This window comes from Peromyscus leucopus, chromosome 5, assembly GCF_004664715.2.
Source record: "Peromyscus leucopus breed LL Stock chromosome 5, UCI_PerLeu_2.1, whole genome shotgun sequence".
NCBI lineage: Eukaryota > Metazoa > Chordata > Mammalia > Rodentia > Cricetidae > Peromyscus > Peromyscus leucopus.
This window is the reverse complement of record NC_051067.1, coordinates 116,119,063-116,139,566: the sequence shown is the minus strand read 5'-3', so window position 1 is coordinate 116,139,566 and position 20,504 is coordinate 116,119,063. Positions and strand designations below refer to the sequence as shown.

The 20,504-nt window shown below is 42.5% G+C and overlaps 1 protein-coding gene across 2 annotated transcripts in view; it reads left to right on the top strand.

Annotated features, from left to right (window-relative positions):
* Adamts18 (ADAM metallopeptidase with thrombospondin type 1 motif 18) overlaps positions 1 to 19,962 on the top strand; it is a 145,326-nt gene extending 125,364 nt beyond the window's left edge. For both annotated transcript variants that reach the window (XM_037206290.1, XM_028869781.2), the window contains exons 16-22: positions 4,590 to 4,731; positions 5,826 to 5,952; positions 9,104 to 9,308; positions 12,018 to 12,200; positions 13,575 to 13,778; positions 14,961 to 15,108; positions 18,026 to 19,962. In XM_037206290.1, the coding sequence (XP_037062185.1) occupies positions 4,590 to 4,731; positions 5,826 to 5,952; positions 9,104 to 9,308; positions 12,018 to 12,200; positions 13,575 to 13,778; positions 14,961 to 15,108; positions 18,026 to 18,141 (1,125 nt within the window). In that variant the 3' untranslated portion in view covers positions 18,142 to 19,962. The remainder of the gene's footprint in view (positions 1 to 4,589; positions 4,732 to 5,825; positions 5,953 to 9,103; positions 9,309 to 12,017; positions 12,201 to 13,574; positions 13,779 to 14,960; positions 15,109 to 18,025) is intronic.
* Positions 19,963 to 20,504: the final 542 nt, after the last annotated feature.

The window sequence follows — 20,504 nt, the reverse complement described above, 5'->3', positions numbered from 1 at the left end:
CAAATATTTTACTTTTCTAAGTATCTTTTCACATTTTCTATTCAGTGATGAGGAAAGGGAGGTGGGCAATGTCTTATTTGTCTCTTCATGAGGATTAGAAAGCCACAAGGAAGTTTCCCTTTGTTCACTTTGACACATGGCTCAGGTTCTTCCCGAGATACTCCATTAGTAAGTCTGGGCATAGTGGTACCCACCTGGGATCCCAGCATTCAAAAGGCAGAGGCAGGAGGATCACAAATTCAGATCAGAGAATGCTACATAATAGAGCTCCAGTTCTCAAAAACAAAACAATCTTAGCACTCCAGAGACAGAGATAGGCAGATCAGAGTTCAAGTCCAGCCTCGGTTGCCTAATGAGCCCAATGCCAGGGTGGGCTACTTGAAAGTGTACTTCAATAACTAAGTAAGTAAATAAACTGAACATGAAATATGGTAAGACCCAGAATTTTTGATAACACTGAATAATAGCAACTAAGCTGCTTTAAGTGGTCATGTGATTTTAGATAGGCAAGCGATTGAGGCAATCATGTGATTTTAGATATTCTTTCAATTCCCCTTAAGTTTTGCATATATGTGTGATTTCCCTCTGCAGGTTTTAAAGCCCCTGGCTTTTGATTTATTGGGTGACTGTGGCAGAATTACTTTTAAATGTGTATCTGCCTCACCTTCTCTTCTGGAGAAGATCACTTCTCTCTCGTCTGTCCATGGAAGTCAGACATGATACAGTGGTGCTTAGCCAAGGATAGTGTCAGTAACATGAAAGGTAGTGGGACAGAAGTCCCATGGAATGTAAAGACTATGCCATGGCCTGGCCTGTTGCATGTGAGTTGTGAGAATAAGAAGAGTCTAGGGGGCTCCATGATCCTGTGCTGGCATGTAGACCTAGAAGGATGAGTGGACATCTCATGAGGAGGAGAAGGCTGAGGGAAAACTAGCCTTTCTGAATACAGGGGAAGAGGTTGTAGCTAATATTGGACTTGAATGTATCTCCCAAATATTCAGATTCAGAGGTTGAGTCAACAGTGGAATAGACAAATGTGGAGGTTGTCAACACATGTTGACATGTGTTAGGTTGAAACACATTGGGCTGACTTAAGTTTGAGGTTACTAATGACCTGGGCTGTATACAAAAGCCAGTGAGTAAGTCAGTAGCAATGTTCCTTCATGGATCCTACTTCAGTTCCCTCTTAAGCTCCTGCCCCGACTCCCCTCAGTGATGGACACCTGGAAGTATGAGCCAAATAAACCCTTTCCTCCTCCCCAAATTGCTTTTGGTCATGATGTTTATCAGAGCAGCAGAAAAAGCAAATTGGAACATGATGCAAGAGGCCTCAGACAGCAGCCAGGCAGAACATCATAGAAATGACAGGGAGGGCCAGCTGCAGAGACAGGAGCAAGCTTATGGAGGGACATGGTATAAGTCTCTGCCTGTTGGCAGTGTTGATTATGTAGAATAATTGACTGCGATGGCAGTCTGGGAAGTGCGGGCATCTTGGTTACTTTCTCCTGAGTGTGGTGGGAGCTTTTCTGTTCAGCCTAATTTTTCAGTATAGCAGTGAAGCCATATGCTAATGTTGCTTCCTAAAGTACAGCCAGAAAGTGAAGGCAATAGGAACTATGTATGCTCAAAATTGGTTAAACCATTTTTTTTCCTTGTGGGTTGACTGGTGTGGGAGGGGGTGCGAATAGATCCCTTGTATCCCATGGTGGCTTCATTCTCACTCCATAACCAAGGGTGACCTTGAACTTGCTGATTCTCCTACTTTCAGCTCCCAAGTGCTGATATTACAGTCATGGGCCTTGTTTATGTGGTATCGGGGCTTGAACCCAAGGTTTTATGCCCGTTAGACTCTAGCTCCTCTTTTACACCCCTGGCTCCTCCTTTGTTTACTTGCTTGCTTTCCCAGTGCTGCAGAGCAAACTCAGGCCTTTGTACTTGCTTGGCAAATACTCCCTACTGGGGATCTAAATCCCAAACCCTTGTCAAATCACTCAGATCACCAAAGTGTTCACCCTTGTGGCTAAAAAAAAGGCAAGAACTAACATTATTCTATATTTCTGTTTTCTTCACATTTTCATAGAAGTCCATTCTATGTAGCAGTAGAAATCAGCAACTAGTCTGGATGAAGGAAGGAATAGGTGCACTAGAGAATGGCGATAAGTCAGCACATCTCTTTCCCCCAAGCATACAAGATGTGCCTCTGCTGTGAGTGAGCAGCTGAGTGTGACTCCACCAAACTGTGGCACCACCCTGCTAAGACCTCCCTTGGCTTGCCATAACTCTTTTGCATCTTACTTGTCCTTTTATTGCCCCTCGTGGACTTGTGTTAGCCTATATTATTCCCCCTCCAAGATCTGTCTCTTCCTTTCTGTCTCACAGAGACAGCGGTAGCCAAGAGTGCTAAGGTTCGTCATATCACTTTAACAGAAGGAGCAAGTGAGACAAAATACCAAATAAGCAGAGAGATCACCTTCTGTCCTAGTTACGTCTCTGCTGCTGTGATAAATACCCCAAGAAAAAACAACTTGGGGGAAAGCGTTTGTTTTAGATCATAGTTTGAGATTACAGTCCATCCTTGATGAAACTCAAGACAGGAACCTGAAACAACTAGTCACTCGGCCACAGTCAAGAGCAGAGAATGAATGCATCATGCTTAGTGCTCGGCTAGCTTTTTCTATATACTCAAGAACCAAGCTCCCCACCCGTTTTTTTGTTGTTGGGGTTTTTTTTGTTTTTTTGTTTTTTTGTCTTTGGTTTTTCGAGACAGGGTTTCTCTGTGTAGTTTTGGCGCCTGTCCTGGAACTCACTCTGTAGCCCAGGCTGGCCTTGAACTCACAGAGATCTGCCTGCCTCTGCCTCCTGAGTTCTGGGATTAAAGGCGCGCACCACCCCCACCCGGCTCAAGCTTCCCACTTTTAAGCTGGGTCTTCCCACCATATCAATTAAGGCACTCAAGACCACCCCCCAAATACACACACATTCTGAGAGAGAGAGAGAGAGAGAGAGAGAGAGAGAGAGAGAGAGAGAGAGAGAGAGAAGCCTGGTGACTCTCTTCCTGGGTGATTCTGGGTTGTGTCGAGCAGACAAAATGAAACCACCACAGTTTCTGAATACTGATCTGCTCTTCCAATTCCAGTCTGACTGTGAGTTGCCTGTATTTACTTAATCTGGCACCAGCAAATTAGCAGAAACACAGTAGAAAGGCCAAGCAAGGGGAACAGAACATTTTTGTTGGCAACTGGTAAGAATCCAGTGCTTGTTCATCCTAATGCTTCTGCCTGTTGTGTTGTGTGAGTTTCATTTCCGATAAAGTGGGGGCAACTTAGATCTATCTGTTAACATGATGCTGTCTGGAAGACTCTGCTATTCCCTTGGTTATACTACCAAGTGATGTTCATGTCATGGTCCCTTCGGTGGCAGACACAATATTTCTGGAGGCATTTAAGCTAATAGCAACATGAAACCCATGTGGTAGCATCCTAAAGAGCAGTGTGGTACAGTGGTACAGTGCCACCCAGCCAACTTTAATTGGGGTGGGATGCCAACAGACAGAGAGGAGTGGTGCCTATTTTTAACTAGCTGTAGGCTTTGCCTCTGGAGCATGCATGCCCAGTTCTGGTGGTGAAGAATTTTCCACAAAACTCACGGGGTAGGAGAAAAACCAGTTATTTATATTCATGAATTGAGCTTGAGAGAGAGAAAAAAAAGGGAATGGTTTGAAAGAGAGGACACCCAGAGAGTGTTTGCCCACATCAAGAAGGCTATGGGTGGCATTGGAAAAGCACACCCTTTTTTTGCACATTTATTTAAATTCATTCTCTAGTCATTGAACGATCTTGTACACATTCTTTTTATGAACAAATAAAAAGCATTGTAGAGTTATTGAAGGAATGCTTTGAGATAATGTACAGACAAAGGCTAGCAGATCGTCTAATAACCAAAGGAGGCCCATAGTCCCGCTGCTCATCAGGAGTCATACCATATGGGATCAGATTTGTCCTGAGTCCCACGCTTTTTTATATATTTGAATTTTTATATACATTTGAATTTTTATATATATTGAATCCCTTATACTACATATATTGACTCTATTATGATTTATTTTATTTTCAATTGTGTGTGTGTATGTGTATGTGTGTGCGCATGTGTATGGGCATGGATGGGGGAGGCCCAAAAGACAACTTTGTGGATTTTGCTGTCTCCTTCTACCATCACGTGTCTTCTGGGGATTGCATTTAGGTCATCAGGCTTGCACAAGTGCCTGTGACCACTGATTCACCTTGCTGGGCCTCTTGTCTTTGTCTTAATGACTCGTTTACTTTGTTGGTGATACCTTCCCTTGAGTTCTGCATGACTGCATGAAAACATCAAATTAGGTTTTTCTAGCATCTGTCTACTCCAGTTTTGATCCTAGGAAGGCAAATGCTTTCAAGTGTCATAGGAAACCTTTTGATTTCAATATTTAACATTCTTGAGAACAAGAAATGATCTGATTTTAAGATCAAAATGACTTGCAAATGTCTTTAAAATATTCAACAAGATCTCTGGACGGCACACTGATCTCTCAAGTCTTATCCCACCCTATTCAGATTCTGACACAAGGCAAGAATCCAGGGATCACATGGAAGTATGCACTTCCCAAGGTCATGAACGTAACTCAGCCAACCACAAAGAGGTACCAGTACACCTGGCGCACGGTGCAGTCTGACTGCTCAGTCTCCTGTGGGGGAGGTAAGCGATTTCCTACCTCTGCCTCCCAGCTCATCTCCGCTTACAGGTTTTATCCATTCTATAGAGGGGCACTGTGAACTCTGGGGAACCCCAATGCAGTTTAGATCTGTGTCTCTGGAAAACAAACTTTTGTTAACTGAGGAGAGCAGCTGACTGCCAATCATTAAAGCGAGGGTGACATTTGAATCATGTCTCAGATGCTGTTTGAAGGAAAGTCACATAAATGAAAAACAAAGAACAATTCCAAGACAAGGTGGCATTTTCTGTCTGAGGAGCTAAACATGAGTATTTACAGAACATTTTGTGCCTCTGATGGGAAGTGTTGAATACTTGGAATCAGGCTGTACAGTTCTGCTAAAACAAATGTTTACATAAACCAAGGTCCTAGCCAGTAGGTGTGAATGAATATTCAGAGTTTAGCTTGTTGCCTATACAGGCATCACTTGGGTATAGAAACAGAAGATGCTTCATGGTAAAGTAGAATATTAGGGTTTTCACATATAATTCACTAGTGGCTTAATTATTTTTATGTACAAGTGTTTGCCTATCTGTTTGCATGTATATCACATGTGTGCAGTACCCATAGAGGGCAGAAAGGGACATCAGAACTCCCTGGAACTGGCATTGCAGACGGCTGTGAGCTGCTGAATGGATGCCTGAAATCTAATCCTGATCCTCTAGACTAGAGGCAAGAGCAGCAAGTGCTCTTAACTGCTGAGCATCTCTTCAGCCCCCTCCCTAGTGGTTTATAGATAGAAATGTTTTCCATTAGATCTGTACAACTTATGTTAAAGCTTCCTGGGGTGTTTCATTTCATAGTTACTCTGTTTTGAATAGTATTTATCACTTGATGGATCTAGAATCCACTTGAAAATGAAAAACATATATTAAAATTACTAAAGTTTAAAAGTCTATTATCTTGGGGATAAATGATTTGAATTTAAGTGGGTTGTAACTGTGTCCCAAGGAACTATTTCACAAAAATATTTGGATGCAGTGTCTTAAATAGGATACCAGAACACTGATCAATCCCAAATTAAGTGTTAAGTGGGTTATCTGCATTTCTCACTGTGTAACCTCTGGCCTCTCGATAGGTTATATAAGCATCAAGGCCATTTGCTTACGAGATCCAAACACTCAAGTCAACTCCTCATTCTGCAATGTCAGAACCAAGCCAGCGACAGAACCCAAGACCTGCAATGCTTTCTCCTGCCCAGCCTAGTAAGTCATCTGCAAATGTCTCCTTGTTTGTACGTGTTCCCTACATCGTTGTCACTGCTGGGCAACAGTGAAAAGCCCCTGTTTATACGTATGATGGGAAGGGATTAAAAAGTAAACACAATGTTTAATATAAAAATAGGGAAAAGAAAATGATTGAAATTGAATTGGAGGACCTAAAAATATGTATTTGCCTTAGACACTCACATTTTGCTATGGAAGCTTGAGATATAACAATGTCTTTTCTTTTTCCTAGCAGTGGTAAGACTTGACTCTAGGGCCTCATGCTTGCTAAGCAAGTGCTCTATCACCCAGCAAGCGCCACAGCCTCGCTTTTTAACTTTTGAAGAAACCACCCTCTTTTCAGAATGGAATCAAGCAGATATTTAAGTGACACACAATCTTATATTAGTTAAATTTCAGTGTGGCTGTATGCTTAACTTTTACATCGGTCATCCAAGAATGTAAGGATGAGAATAGTGCAGACCGTGGAACCTCAGATGCAAATTGCACAGTAGTAAGATACAAACTAGAGACGTGAAAGCCAAGTGGTGATGCCCCCGCTGATGACTGTCGCTCTGGGCACTCAGTGGGTTTGTTCTCAGACTCATTTTAGCCAAGCCACTGTTGGAAGATGAGTCTAAGCAAGTTTCCTGGCCAACTGGAGTCGGCTCTTGGTGATTTATCTTAGGCCAAATGTATTTATATAAAGCTGTAGTGAAGTCACTAGGGTTCAGGTCATTTTAATAAGTGGTACTGACTTTGTGGTAACACAGTTGTGTGTGTGTGTGTGTGTGTGTGTGTGTGTGTGTGTGTGTGTGTGTGCTCGCATATGGGTGCATGAATGAACAAATAGATATTTAAGCGCATAAACTAATATTTCATTTTCTCATAATTGTTTGGGGTTTCAGATACCCACAAATATTGTCTGTCCAGTTTCTCTCTGAGATTCTGAAGCTAACTGAACTATGAGTACAAAGAGAAGAAAGAAATAGGGCATGGGGGGAGTTCTGTGGATTTTCCTCTTTTTCCATGAAATAAACAGTTCTAAGAATTACCTCAGTGGCCTTAGCATGCAATGAACAGAAAGTGTTCTTGACTCTCATAGGCTCATCTGATCTTTAGGTAATGGCTCTGTGTAGTAATCTTCAGGTAGTAGTCTGTGTACTAATGTGTACACACAGAATCACAACACTTGATTAGCAAGGTGACAGTTCCTGATTTCAGGACTTTCTCCTATCACTGGTTAAACCACCCAGCAAAAAAGACAGGGACTCTTTCATTTGTACACCTGTGTAAGAGCATGCTGAGGTCATCCACAACTTCTAGACTCCCCTGAGGACTGTGTGCAGGGCTGACTGATGTTTTATGAAGAATAGGTTTATCTGGGATCAGAACGGTCCCTTGCAGGGTCTGCAGAGTGCAGCTGGTGTCCTGGGTGGGCTCTTCTGCTTCATCCCTTTGTTCTCCACCCTCACTCAGTGTCCGCATATTCAATTCAGAGAACAGACATTCTTGAGGACTGTTCTTCCCCAAGGATAGACTAGAAAGAAGGATCTCAACTGAGAACCGTAAGGACAAAGGAATTACCAGATCTAACTCTTTACTTCCACTTGTATCGACCCTGTCCTGAGGACTCACTGTAGGTCAGGCTCTGAGCTGAGAAGTGCAATGTGGAGGTGACAGTAGGTGGTCCCATCATTCCTTTCATGGGGGAATGGAAAGAGTGGATAAGCACAGAAGGACTGAGATGCAAAGCCTGGCGCTATAAAATGTCAGGTGTTAAAAATCAGTAAGGGACCAGATGGACCACCTGGAGTCTGTACTTCTTCAGGAGAAGTGGATGACAGGAAAGCCAGGTGGAAATGTAGCCTGGGAATTGTGGAAGGACTTCCACAAATGTGGAAGGCCAGAAGTGCCACGCCCAAATGTCCGTGTGATGCTCTTTCTAGTACATGTACCAACTTGTCATATTTGTCACATAAGGAGAGAAATTTGAATTTGATAGAAAAACACAATCTGGGGAGTGGAGGCAAACGATGAAACCAGTAGTTTCAAAGTATGTTTTATAAGATCTTGTAAGGTATAAAAATGTATAAATATGAGGAATTATTTGATAGATTGTCTTTGACTGAAAATAAGATGGTCTGAATTTTGTGGTATTTTTAAGAACACATATAATCTAACACTCGTGTGTTAATTCTCTTGGCTTTAATTTTACACACAAAGATTATGGCAGAGACCAGAGAAAGGGGAAAAATAAGATTAAGCAAGGTGATGAAATTCTTGAGGTCTAACCAAAACAGTTGGCTACTGATTTGGTCTTATTTTCTAAGATAATCAATACTTAGTGTATTTATATTCAAGGTAATTGTAGACATCATTGCTGTGAGTCAAATGTGTAGCAGCTATATCTGGAGGCCTTTGTTTTAATGTTATATCTGTAAGTTATACAATTTCAGTCAGTCAGAAATAATTCTTGCAAAGGAATCTTGCATAGTTCTGGAAAACAGTGTCTGGTGATCTTTAGATAAATAGCATGAGGTTAGATCTCTGACCTATCAGTAAATTGTAAGACCAACTAGAGAAGGAGTGTGGGGAACTGCCACTTAGAAACAGTCTCCTCTGCAGGTCTCCTCTGAGCACTGTCCCTCTCCTAGGGAGACACGCGCCTTCCCATGCTACTCACTCTTCCACTAGCCTTGTGGTTATGTCACAGTACTTATCAGAAAACCTTGTCTTGATTCACATACTCACAGTTTGACTGTCATAGGCTTCCTTATGGCAAGAATGTGGTCTCATTTCATCTTCCCAACCCCAGTGCCTGGGTCCCCAACACATAGTTAACAGCTCAGTAAATTTGCTTGGATGAGTTGCTCAGAAAGTAAAATACATTTCTTTCCATGTAGAAGGCTAGAGTGTATTTTTACCAGAACCTGTGGTGATTAAATGTGTCTCCTTACAGCTGCCCCCCACCAATGGATGTGAGCGTGATTCAACATCCATAAAAGAAGAGTTAGTGGGGGTTGCCTTGGTTGGTTATAAAATGGATCAGAGGGTTTTGCTGGGTAGTTAGTCTTTCTCAGTAGCTGCTTGAGAAGTAGTACTACAAAGCTTTGATTCCACAGAAAGTAATTTTGGGTCTCCCTGAAAGTTGGTTGCCAGGTGAATGGAGTGTATGTAGCAAGTCCTGTGCTGGGGGCCAGCAAAGCCGGAAGATACGGTGTGTGCAGAAGAAGCCCTTCCAGAAGGAAGAAGCTGTGTTGCATTCTCTCTGCCCAGTGAGCACACCCACTCAGGTTCAAGTATGCAACAGCCATGCCTGCCCTCCAGAGTGGAGCCCTGGGCCCTGGTCTCAGGTAACTAGCACTGCTTTGGAAGCACTAGTCTTGGGCTGCATGAAAAACCAAGGTGGTGGAAATACAGGTGACTTGGCCATGTTCATCTTCATAGTGAATTAATGAGGCGGTGCCTGGGAATCATCATTTCAGCTAGTACCTTTTTAATGGTTCATATGTGACCTGAAGTTTTGGACCTCCTATACCAGAGCTTGGACTCTTCCTTAGTGGCCCAGAAATAAGCATGGAGACCATTGAGGAGAGTCTATAAATGCAGCTAGAAAGGGATTGGAACATGGCCCTGACTACGGAGAGATGGATCTATGAGTAAAGGCACTTGTCACCAGGCCAAACCACCTGAGATCAAGCCCTGGGACCCACACAATTCCAGCAAGTCATTTGCTGACCGCTACACCCAGAGAATAAATAAATAAATGGGATGAAAGGAACAAGATAAAGGTGAAAACTTTAGCGGCAAAGCTATAGAGCTCAAGGAATACAAAAGAACCGGGCACCAAGTTTGCAGTTGTTGCAAGGCATAGCATCGTGGGGTCAGAAGAAGCATAGAGTAGGAATTTGCATGCTGTGCACGACTCATACATGTCCTGTAACTCATATGTTCTCTTCTGGGAGTATGTTCATCTCAGAGGCATCTTGGAAGTGAAGGAGCCATATTGGCATCTAGAGCACAAAGACAAATGGCCTCCAGGGCACAAACAGTTCCCCAAAACACAAGTTAAGTGCCAGGGTTTTCCTGCCTTCAGAGTCTTATCTTAGCCTGTGTGGGTGGATAGTATAAGGCATATGGCCTGTACCATGATGCTAGTTAGTGGCAAATGGCCCCTGTCGGTCATGTGTTCCCTTAGAGTCTATTCTCTCCCAAAGGAAGTCTATATCTTACTGAATTTGACAACGCACTACCAAATGCCCAGAAAAGGTGAGGGGAATGTTTTTTTTATTCAAATTGAGACTACATTTGTTAGGAAATAAGGGTCCAGGAGTAGATAGGGATACTTTGAACATGGCCATGGATATTTGCAAAAAATTAATATATTTCTGTATAGCAGGGGTCTATACAGAAGTCTAAGTCAGATCTGATGTGGCCAAACTTTCTTTGCAATTGAGAATTGCAAATTGAGAATGCAACGGGCTGATGAAGCCATATGTATGTGATAGGCATGAACCAAAGTAAATGGGGACTACAGAGTGTCCAGCACATCTTAAAGTACTCCAAATTTCACATGGAAATATTTTGAACGTTTTTCTCCTTTTAAAGCTCAATTGTAAAAACCAGGTCTGTCTTGAGTAGTTTCTTGATGAACATAAAAGAAAATTTGTTTCCACAAGCTACTCAGCTCTTAGACATGGGTTACAGCAACAAATCAATTCATTCTGCTGTGATCAATGTACACAGTTTTCTCTTATGAAAAATAATTGCAAACAAAATTAAGATTTTATTAACTGTTCAGGAATTATACATGAAAGAGCAATGATAGGGTCCACGGTTTTTTCTCAAGGTTAGGCATCAGACTCATGTACCAGCTCATGTTTGTTTCTTAGCAGCTAAGTACCTTGACCTTAGTTTTTAGATGCTTCTTTTGAATAGGATGATAGCAGTGAACTCAGAAGGCTGATGGGCAGTTGTGTGATGCAGACTCCAATTTACAACCTAGTCTATCACATTGAACACATTACACAGTTCCTGCTGTCCACAGTGTGCTGGTCATGATGTTGTCTCCTTTAAGATTGTGGACACTGATGAGTGAGAATTGACAGCAGTCCTGTAAACCCATGTAGGACTATGCCCCAGCCTATTGTTTAGGTACTAGTGGCCACATCATTTGATCCTTCTGAGAAGAAAAGAAGACCACAAGTATCAACATGGGGATATAGCCCTCCAAGACAATCCCTGTGTGGAGCCAGAGTTCTCTAAGAAATTTTGACAAGTTTTTAGCTATTCCTGGGATGATTCTTTGACATCTTATCTAGTTCATGGAATTCTCAGGAAAGCAAAAAAAAAAAAAAAAAAAAAAAAGAAAGAAAGAAAGAAAGTTCTTAGAAAAAAGAAACTTGCCCAGGGAAAAGATTTGGAATATGCAAATTTACTCAGACATGTTTGATAAGTGCTGTGTTAGCACTATACCCAATGAACCTTCTTAGGAGGTGAGGATCTCACTCTTTTGATACTGTTGTACATATCCGTATTGAGTGTGTACATATTCCTGCTTTGCTCCCTGTGGTGCCCCAGTAATATACCTTAGACCAAGGTTATGGCAGAGAGAGGAAGTCAAGTTTGGATACACATATCCTGTGTCTGGAAAACCCTTTGCTTCATGATGACCTTAGTTCATCTTCAGCCTGGGGGATGAAGCAGCAGCCACTGGGTATTCAGATGTTTGAAGTGGAAGCTAAAATATCCCACTTCAGCTTCTGAGGAGTGGGGAGTTTGAGCCAGGTAATGAAAATGATTGAGACAGAACCACTTTTGCATGAATAACTGCCTGTCTTTGATTTTTACCTGTCTCTTCCTTGGTTAGATCTGCTCTAACACTGTGATACACTAGAGGGAGAGAGGTGTCTGAAAGAGAACAGACTGTTTTAAACTACTGTGTAATGTATGGGGTATTGATGAAATGAACATGTCAGTGCATCAGTTATAAATATATTCTCAGTGTTTACCCAAATGAAATCCATCTGAGGTGGATGCAAATGGCTCCTTTTCTTCTCAAGTGTTCCAAGACCTGTGGACGAGGAGTGAGGAGACGTGAGATCCTTTGTAAAAACTCTGCATCAGAGACACTCTCAGAGAGCCTGTGTTCTGGCAGCCCCAGACCTGAGACACAGGAGGGCTGTGTGCTGGGACGATGCCCCAAAAACAACCGGCTCCAGTGGATCACCTCTTCATGGAGTGAGGTATGAGTTTAGGGACACAACTGGGGGGTTATTTTCATAAATGCTCCTTCACTCCTACATGGTTCCTTACTGTACATACATGTGCCAGGTGCCTACTTATTGCTGTTTCTTTCTATTGTTTCCATGTTTAGAAAATGGGGAGAGATAAGCATTGGTGCTCCATTTGCTTTCTCTTTTGATTTAGTCCAGGACCCCAACCCATATGCTAGTAGCACCCACATTTAGAGTAGATCTTCCCATTTCACATAAACCACTCTGGAAATTTCAGGGGTGTGGTTCCTAGGTTATTTAAATCTAGTAAACCTGACAATGAGCATCAACTAACCATAATGAGCTTGATGGCCATATATCTGTTCCTTCAATGCACTTCTCTTCTAGGTGAAAAGCACTGGCCCATGTCATGAATGAAATCCAACAATATGCCCCTGTCTCCTCTCAATCCTTTTATAAAAGCATTATCACAAAAATAACCAAGTGAGCCGGGCGGTGGTGGCGCACGCCTTTAATCCCAGCACTCGGGAGGCAGAGCCAGGCGGATCGCTGTGAGTTCGAGGCCAGCCTGGGCTACCAAGTGAGCTCCAGGAAAGGCGCAAAACTACACAGAGAAACCCTGTCTCGAAAAACCAAAAAAAAAAAAAAAAAATAACCAAGTGAAAAATGTGCCCTCCCTGCAATCAACCATCAATATGTACTGTGAGGGTAATGTTGGGCTAGCATCCTTTTATTCATCTTTACAATGGAGCTAACACGTCACCTTCATAGTTTACGATATTTATACTGATGCACTGACATGTTTTCTTCATCAAGACCCCATACATTACACAGTAGTTTAAAACAGTCTGTTCTCTTTCAGACTCCTCTTTTTCCCTCTAGTGTAACACAGTGTTAGAGCAGATCTAACCAAGAAAGAGACAGGTAAAATCAAAGACAGGCAGTTATTCATGCAAAAGTGGTTCTATCTCAATCATTTTGATTTCTTGGTTCAAATTCCTCACTCTTCTGAGAGATCTCAAGTAGTCCTGGTCACTCCAATACTGCCCCAGCTCTGGTCCTTCAGACAGAAGGATGGAGGATGGTGAGAAATCAAGAGTATTTTCAACTATTATTATATAATGCATGGGGCATTGACAAAGTGAGTACATCAGCGACCTGTGTCCCACACATCTATATGGCACCTCATCCCTGATGAACAGGGATTTCTCTTTGTAACTTGGAGAAGAGAAGGTCCCTTCAATGCTCTGGCCTTTGATTTCCTCATCTGTAACAGGAGGGACCTGGCTGCTGTATTGTATAGTTGACATTGAGTGAACACACAGCTCAGCAGATTTGACTGTGGAACCCTGCACTCTTATACCTCTTTTCTGGGCTCCTTAGTGTTCTGCAACCTGTGGTTTGGGTCTGAGGAAGAGAGAGCTGAAGTGCAGTGAGAAGACCTTGCAGGGGAAACTGATAACATTCCCAGAGCGGAGATGCCGCAACATTAAGAAGCCAAACCTGGAACTGGAAGAAACCTGCAACAGAAGGGCTTGCCCCGTGTACAGCGTGGTGGCAGGGTGGTATTCCTCACCATGGCAACAGGTGGGTGCGTGCAGATTTAGGAAGCAGATGTTCAAGTGAGATGTAGCACAGGAACACTGTTCTCAGTCCATCAACAGTTGTCCCACTGTATACAGTTGGGATGGTTGGCATCGGTCAACCCATTCCACCCCTCTATATGAGCCTGGGCAGGTTCCAAGTGCAATCTGGCACACAGTTTTTAGACCTAGAACATTGGAATAAGTCAAGTATTGAACAGAAAGCCTGTGACATTGTGCTCGTGTTGGTTGTTGCCACTCTTGAAGCCATCATTTTGGGGACGCTGCTCTCCATCCCTGACCCCTGGTTGTCAGAGCATGTTTCTGAAGGACACATAAGAACTAAAATTTGCCAACCCCTGCTTGTGTTTTCTGTTAATGCTCTTCATGGATTTTCTCATTTCGTGGCAACTTCAGAGTCAGACAAGTTGATGGCAGTCATACATCTATATTTGAGTGCTTGGATAATTCCAAAATGCATCTTCTGTCTGCCAAAACTTACCTTTTCCTCCCAATACAAGGACATACAGTGATATTTGTACAAAATGGTGTTCTCATCTGTCTGCTGTCCATTCTAAAGCAAAACAGCAATGATCTAGTTAAAGGTTGCCTTTTCCCCTGACATTTCCATTCTTTTGTTAAAGATCCATCAGCCTTTCATGTAGCCCTTGGGGACAAAAAGAAACTTGCAGCCTAGATTCTACTTAATTGGACAGTGAAATCCCCTTGTTGTTAGGTACTATGCTACCTCAGAATCTAGTTAGGCACCATCCCAAACTATCTCTGGTTAGTTCATCCTTTATAGCCCTTGCTTCAAGCTACCCCCATCCATTCTGGCATCTGGCTGAGATTGCCTAGACTTCTTGTCCTCCATCCCTGACCATGTCTGGATGTGTTTCTGTGGTTTTGAGGCTACTTCTGGAGCCTACCTCTTTAAGGTCCCCCTTCACTGGAGACACACTTTCAGGTATAATAGCATTTGCCCAAGGCTTTTCTGATAGACCACACAGCTCACACAGGGCTGAATAGACTTGGACTGTATGCCTAGACCTAGCTGCAGACTGAGACATCCACAGGCATCTTGGTCATGAATATCACACGCTTCCTTCTGTTTGATGCTGCTGACCTCAGAGAGGACACTGTCCACCTGAGCAGGTACAACTCCTTTCTGTCTCCCTCCTTGCAGTGCACGGTAACCTGTGGGGGAGGGGTCCAGACCCGATCTGTCCACTGTGTGCAGCAAGGCCGACCTTCCTCAAGTTGTTTGCTCCATCAGAAGCCTCCGGTGCTCAGAGCCTGCAATACAAACTTCTGTCCAGCTCCTGAAAAGAGAGGTAAAGGATTCCATGCCCCACCAATTTCACCAGTTTTAGGAGAGCTTTTCCACTGCTCATTATAGTCAGTTGTGCCACTTGTATGTTACATGACTCTATGGTACCCTGGTCCCATCAGCATCCATGGGGCTGTATTCTTAGACTTGTACAAGGCCAAATCTGAGGCTGTTCCTGTCAATACCAGACCCCCAGAATGGAAGCAACTTTTGAAAAGGGCCTCCAGGAAGAAAGGAAGGTGGATCTTGTATGTGCTCAGCAGAAGAAAAGGCAAATGCAAAGGAACAGCAAGATACCTGGATTAGGAGCACAGTTGACTGCATAGACACAAACCAAATGTGGTACAGGGGCCTCACTAGTCATCACAGAGACATCAGATTTAACCGGATAAGGTGGAGAAATATGGGGTCCATGAGATTATGACAGTGGGTCACCTGGAGCAGAATGAGAACAGGATCTCCTCATGGAGAGGTGGATGCTGCATCCAAGGAGAGATGGAAGAGTCTCTTTTACAGGGAGGTAGTAAAGGGAGGGAAGCTGGGCAGGTTTGGAAGACTGGGCCAATGGTGCTTGCTGCTTTTCTGCAAGCAGAAAGTGAGGCAAAGAGAGCGGGGTCTACAATCAGCCTCTACAGTGTAAGCCAGATGCCAGGTTCGTATCTCAGATAACCAGCCATCCATATCTGTTCTTACCAGCAAAGAGGGTACCACACACTCACAGCATGCTGACCCTCCTCAGCTCTGCCTCCTGGCTTACATGAAGCCCAGGGCTCCTGTTATAGGCTTTTGGTAAAATACCATTGTATTCATAGGAGAGATGGCTCAGTGCTTAAAATCACTGGCTGTTCTTCCACAGGATCAGATTCAATGCCCAGCACCCACATGGCAGCTCATAACCATCTGCTACTCCAGTTCCAGGGAATCTTATGCCTTCTTCTAGCCTCTATGGGCATTGCATGCATGTGGTGCATAGATATACATGTAGATAGAGCACCCACACACATAATATAATTTTTTAAATTTTTTTAGAGAAGTGAGAGTTGATACAATAGTGAGGTTAGTCAGGGAATGGTAGTATATGCCTATAATCACAACACTTAGGAGGCAGAGGCAGAAGCATAGCCACAAGTTCAAGGCTACCCTGGGTATATAGCAGGACCTTCTCTCAAAGGACCACAAAAATAAGTGACCTCAAAGTTAGGACCATAGTTCCAGTAGTCTATATTACCTTGCAAATCTTCCATTGTACCAACAGAATAATCTAGAATGTCTAGAAATATAAATAGCATGACTAAGGTACATGCTAACTGATCGGGAGCATCAGATACTAGACATGTGTATAATGTATGTGCATAGGTGTATTACATACATATAAATTAGGCAAATGGAATGTAGCTAGATCTTCATCTTAATGTCTGACTTAAATCTTGAACCCAGCATATCTCAAGCCAGCTTTCTGGTGCCTGATCTCTGATCCATAGGAGTGCCCATTTCAGGGGATTAAACTGCATCCTTCTGTATACTTGATTTAAAAATACTGTTGTTACTATTATTTCTCTCACATCATTTACCAAGTCTCTGCTGAGGATAACATTTACAAGTTATCTGCACTGACGTCAGAGAGAGAGAGAGTCTAGAAATCATTGGAAGGAAAAGAATATCCCACTCATTTTTTAAACCTAAGTTCCTGTGCTATATGGCTTGATTTTATTATTTTAGCCACTGTGGTTATTTTTTCCAAAAACATTTTCTTTAGCTAGCACTTGTCTTTCTGTTGTGCTGGTGGACAGGACTTAACAGATGCAAAACTAAATTTTTGCAACCAGGAGCTCATTGTTCAGTGTGCTTTTTGATACATGTAAAGAGGAGCATGATGTTCAAACCAGTGTGGAGTGATGATAGTGTTCTAAGAATAAAAATAGTTGATAAGTTTTAAAAAATATTTATCTAGCAACTACTTTGTACCTGGCACTATTTTAAGTATTGGGAAGAAACCAATGAAGAACAGAGACCAAGAACCTGCTCTCAAAGATCTTGCACTGTAGAGGACAGAGACTAAGCAACCACATGGTATAATGAAGATGGATAAAGCAAGGAAGATAGTGAGGACCCTCCCTGGAAGGCCAAGGAGTAGGCTGGTTTGTTGAGTGGCAGAGGAGAGAAGAAACTAACCTGGAATTTTAGGGAAAGTCTACTGGGTGGTGAATTGGGAAAATGGTAGACAGAGATCACCAGTGCTTCTGGGATCAGCAAGGGGGCTCGTGTGGCTGGGTTGGGGAAGAAAGGAGAAGATGAGGCCAGGAAGTCAGACTTCACATCCTAAAGCTTCAGCCTCCACAGGAATCACCATACCTTGAAGTGTGGAGGGATGAGAAGGAAGGCCCTGAGTAAGAGGCATGACAGGAACTTATTTGTGTCAGAAAAGGATTCCTGGGAATGACTGTGAGATATAAAAGGGCATGAAAAGGGGAATTCTGGATATAAGAACCCAGGACCAAAGAAGCTACAGGTAGGTGAGTCACAGAAAGTCCAAGCCAGGGCCCATACAAGAAGAGTCAAGAGAACTGTGGGTTTTTATTGTGCATGAAAAGGCAAGAAGAAAGTAACTAAAAGGAAGATGCTCCTTGGAAAGGTACTGCCCTGGGACCTTATGCCCATGCTAACTGCCAGGCTATATTCAGGCAATCATGATCTCCTCCTGGCTATGACTTCTTTTCTAACACCGGTCCCCTATTTAAATTCTGCTAACAGATACAGTCCCTTTCAGAATAATAATCCCACCCAGGCAAAGTCCAAATGTATCATGGACAGAACACACAGAGGGACAAGGAGATGGGCCTAGATCTCTGTTCCATAGGCCCTCACCTTAGTAAGAAGGCCAAAGTCCTAGCTGATGTGCTAAATGCTTTCTGTCCTTTCAGATGATCCATCCTGTGTTGATTTCTTCAGCTGGTGTCATCTGGTCCCTCAGCATGGGGTCTGCAACCACAAATTTTACGGAAAACAGTGTTGTAGGTCATGCACAAAGAAGAGCTGATCCAGAGACCCTGCAACCTCCTCAGACCAGGACCTTACATGCCCATCTCCAGGTCTTTTGATCAAGACTACAAACCACACAGGAACTGCCACAGGGTTTGAAGAGTGGATAGACAGCCACTAGCCTCCTTAGTCAACCCCTAGAAGCACATGGTACTCTAAAGCACTTGACAATGAGAAATAATGACAAATCCAGCTTTAAAAAACAACAACAAAAAGCCTTCTATTTGCACTGTCATTTGAAAGATGAGATGCATCATACTGAGACAGGTTTTCATTTTTGACCAAGTGAAAATCTTGTTGACTTTGGGGTGAGTCTCCTCTCCACACACATACCCTTGAACATCAAAGGAGTCAAGGGCAAAGACATCTATTTTTTAAAAGGCCCGTGAAGGCTTCAGGTCAAAGACTGACACTCAGAGCCATCAAATACATGAATGGAACTCTTTGCCCAGCAGTTGCTTGGAATTTAGAGTGTCAAAATCTGACAACAAACGGTGCTCAATGGGTGCTTGCTGCTGGACTGGCAAGCTGTATCTTATGTTTATTTTCTGTGTGTTGTTTATTGGGTTTCAAGTATGTCTGCCTTTAGAGAGTCTCCAAGACTGAAATTAACAACTTGAAACATATTCCCAGTAGTATTCTGGAAGCAGGGTCACATGGGCTATTTAAGATCTTCATGTAATTAAAATTCACACTTGAAGGGGAAAAAACTCAAATCTTGATGCCCTTCATGTGACATCAACCTCATAACTTTTGGTGCTTATTAACTGGGGATGAGGGAGGCGGGTGCCTGCTCTTTGGGAACAAGAACTGGTGACATGATCATTTTTGGTAAAAATAGGCGCTAACTGGTAAAATAGCATGCTTGAAGGAGGGAAGCCTACCATTTATAATGCTCCAGACATATTATCAGAATGCTTAGAAAATTAAAGACTGCTTGTGGTTTTTGCCCACCAACTGACAAGTTTCAATTCACCCCAGGACTTGGTCAACAAGGAAAAAAATAAATAAAACACAGTGGCCAGAGAAAAATCCATCTGTCTTCTTGCTACATTAATAAATTACAACTCACCAAGACCCTTCCATGAATAACAGTACTTCACCATGTCTCAGATGAGATTTTTGGTCATCAGGAGCCAGCTGTTGATGGGCATTAACAAGCTTAAAATTGTTCTCAATTGGAAAAACACCATTCTGTTTGCCAAAGCCAGAGTAACTTATAAGACTGTGTTCCCCTGTAATTCTTTGAGAAGTGGTTCTACAGGGCATGTTTATATGATACTACTCCATCCCCCCAGTTTCTTGGATGAATGTACACTCATTTTTACTGCTTCTCAGAGTCTCGGTTCAAACAGGGGTTTGCCAGCTCAGCAGAACCAGCTAGACAGTGGTCTGTTAAATTTAACAGCATTCCTTGTTCCCATCCTAGTGGGAATCATGAGTTTTTGGATGCCATGGAAGTGAAAAGTTGCCATGGAAGTGAAAAGTAACAGCTTGGCCTTCTTGGCTTGGCCCTTCGGTAGCCATTTTGATATGAGGAGAGAGAAAAAAATAATACCACACTACCATTCCCTTGCTCTCTGAAAAGTGAGAAGTTATTTGTCTTTATATAATTATCATTTTATTATTTTATGGGAAAGAATTAATTTATTAATAACCTATTCTTATGTGTTCTCACTCACTTCTTTGAGTAAGTGATATTCTGAGGGAAAATGTTGAATTAAAAAAACATGGATTATAGAGAAAAGTCAAAATATATGTGTAATATTTAATTATTTTATGTTTTATAATAAAGTATTCTGTTTCTTTATCTTTGAAATTTGTTAAATTCTTGAACAAGTTAGTGTGAAGTCAGTTATTTCCAAGTTGATTTAATTGCCTACCTGTTGATGGAGACCTCAGCATAACTTCACTAAAAGGGGCAGGGGAGGAGTTAAGAAGGATTTGTCACTTTTGTGCATAAGGAAATAAACTGTCCAATGATGATGCATTTGGGCCAACCAGATGACTCTGCAGGTAAAGGCACTTGATGCCAATGCTGATGACCTGAGTTCAATCCCTGAAATCCACACTGTGGAAGGAGAAAACTGACTCCTGAAAGTTGTCTTCTGACCTCCACACATGTGTCTTGACACATGCCTGTGTGCAGCTCCGAAAACATAAATAATAAATGTGAAACAAAACTTGAGTATCTCAAGACATGGTGCATCTTTAGATAATGCGTTCTGTTGTACTGAGCAGATAAACATTGCATATGAAAATCACTAAAGATAAAGCCATTAAAGCTACTTCCTATTTGAAGGGAATTCTGGGAAAATATTTGTGCCAAAGCCAAGGGGAAGGGAGAGGAAGCTGAGTATT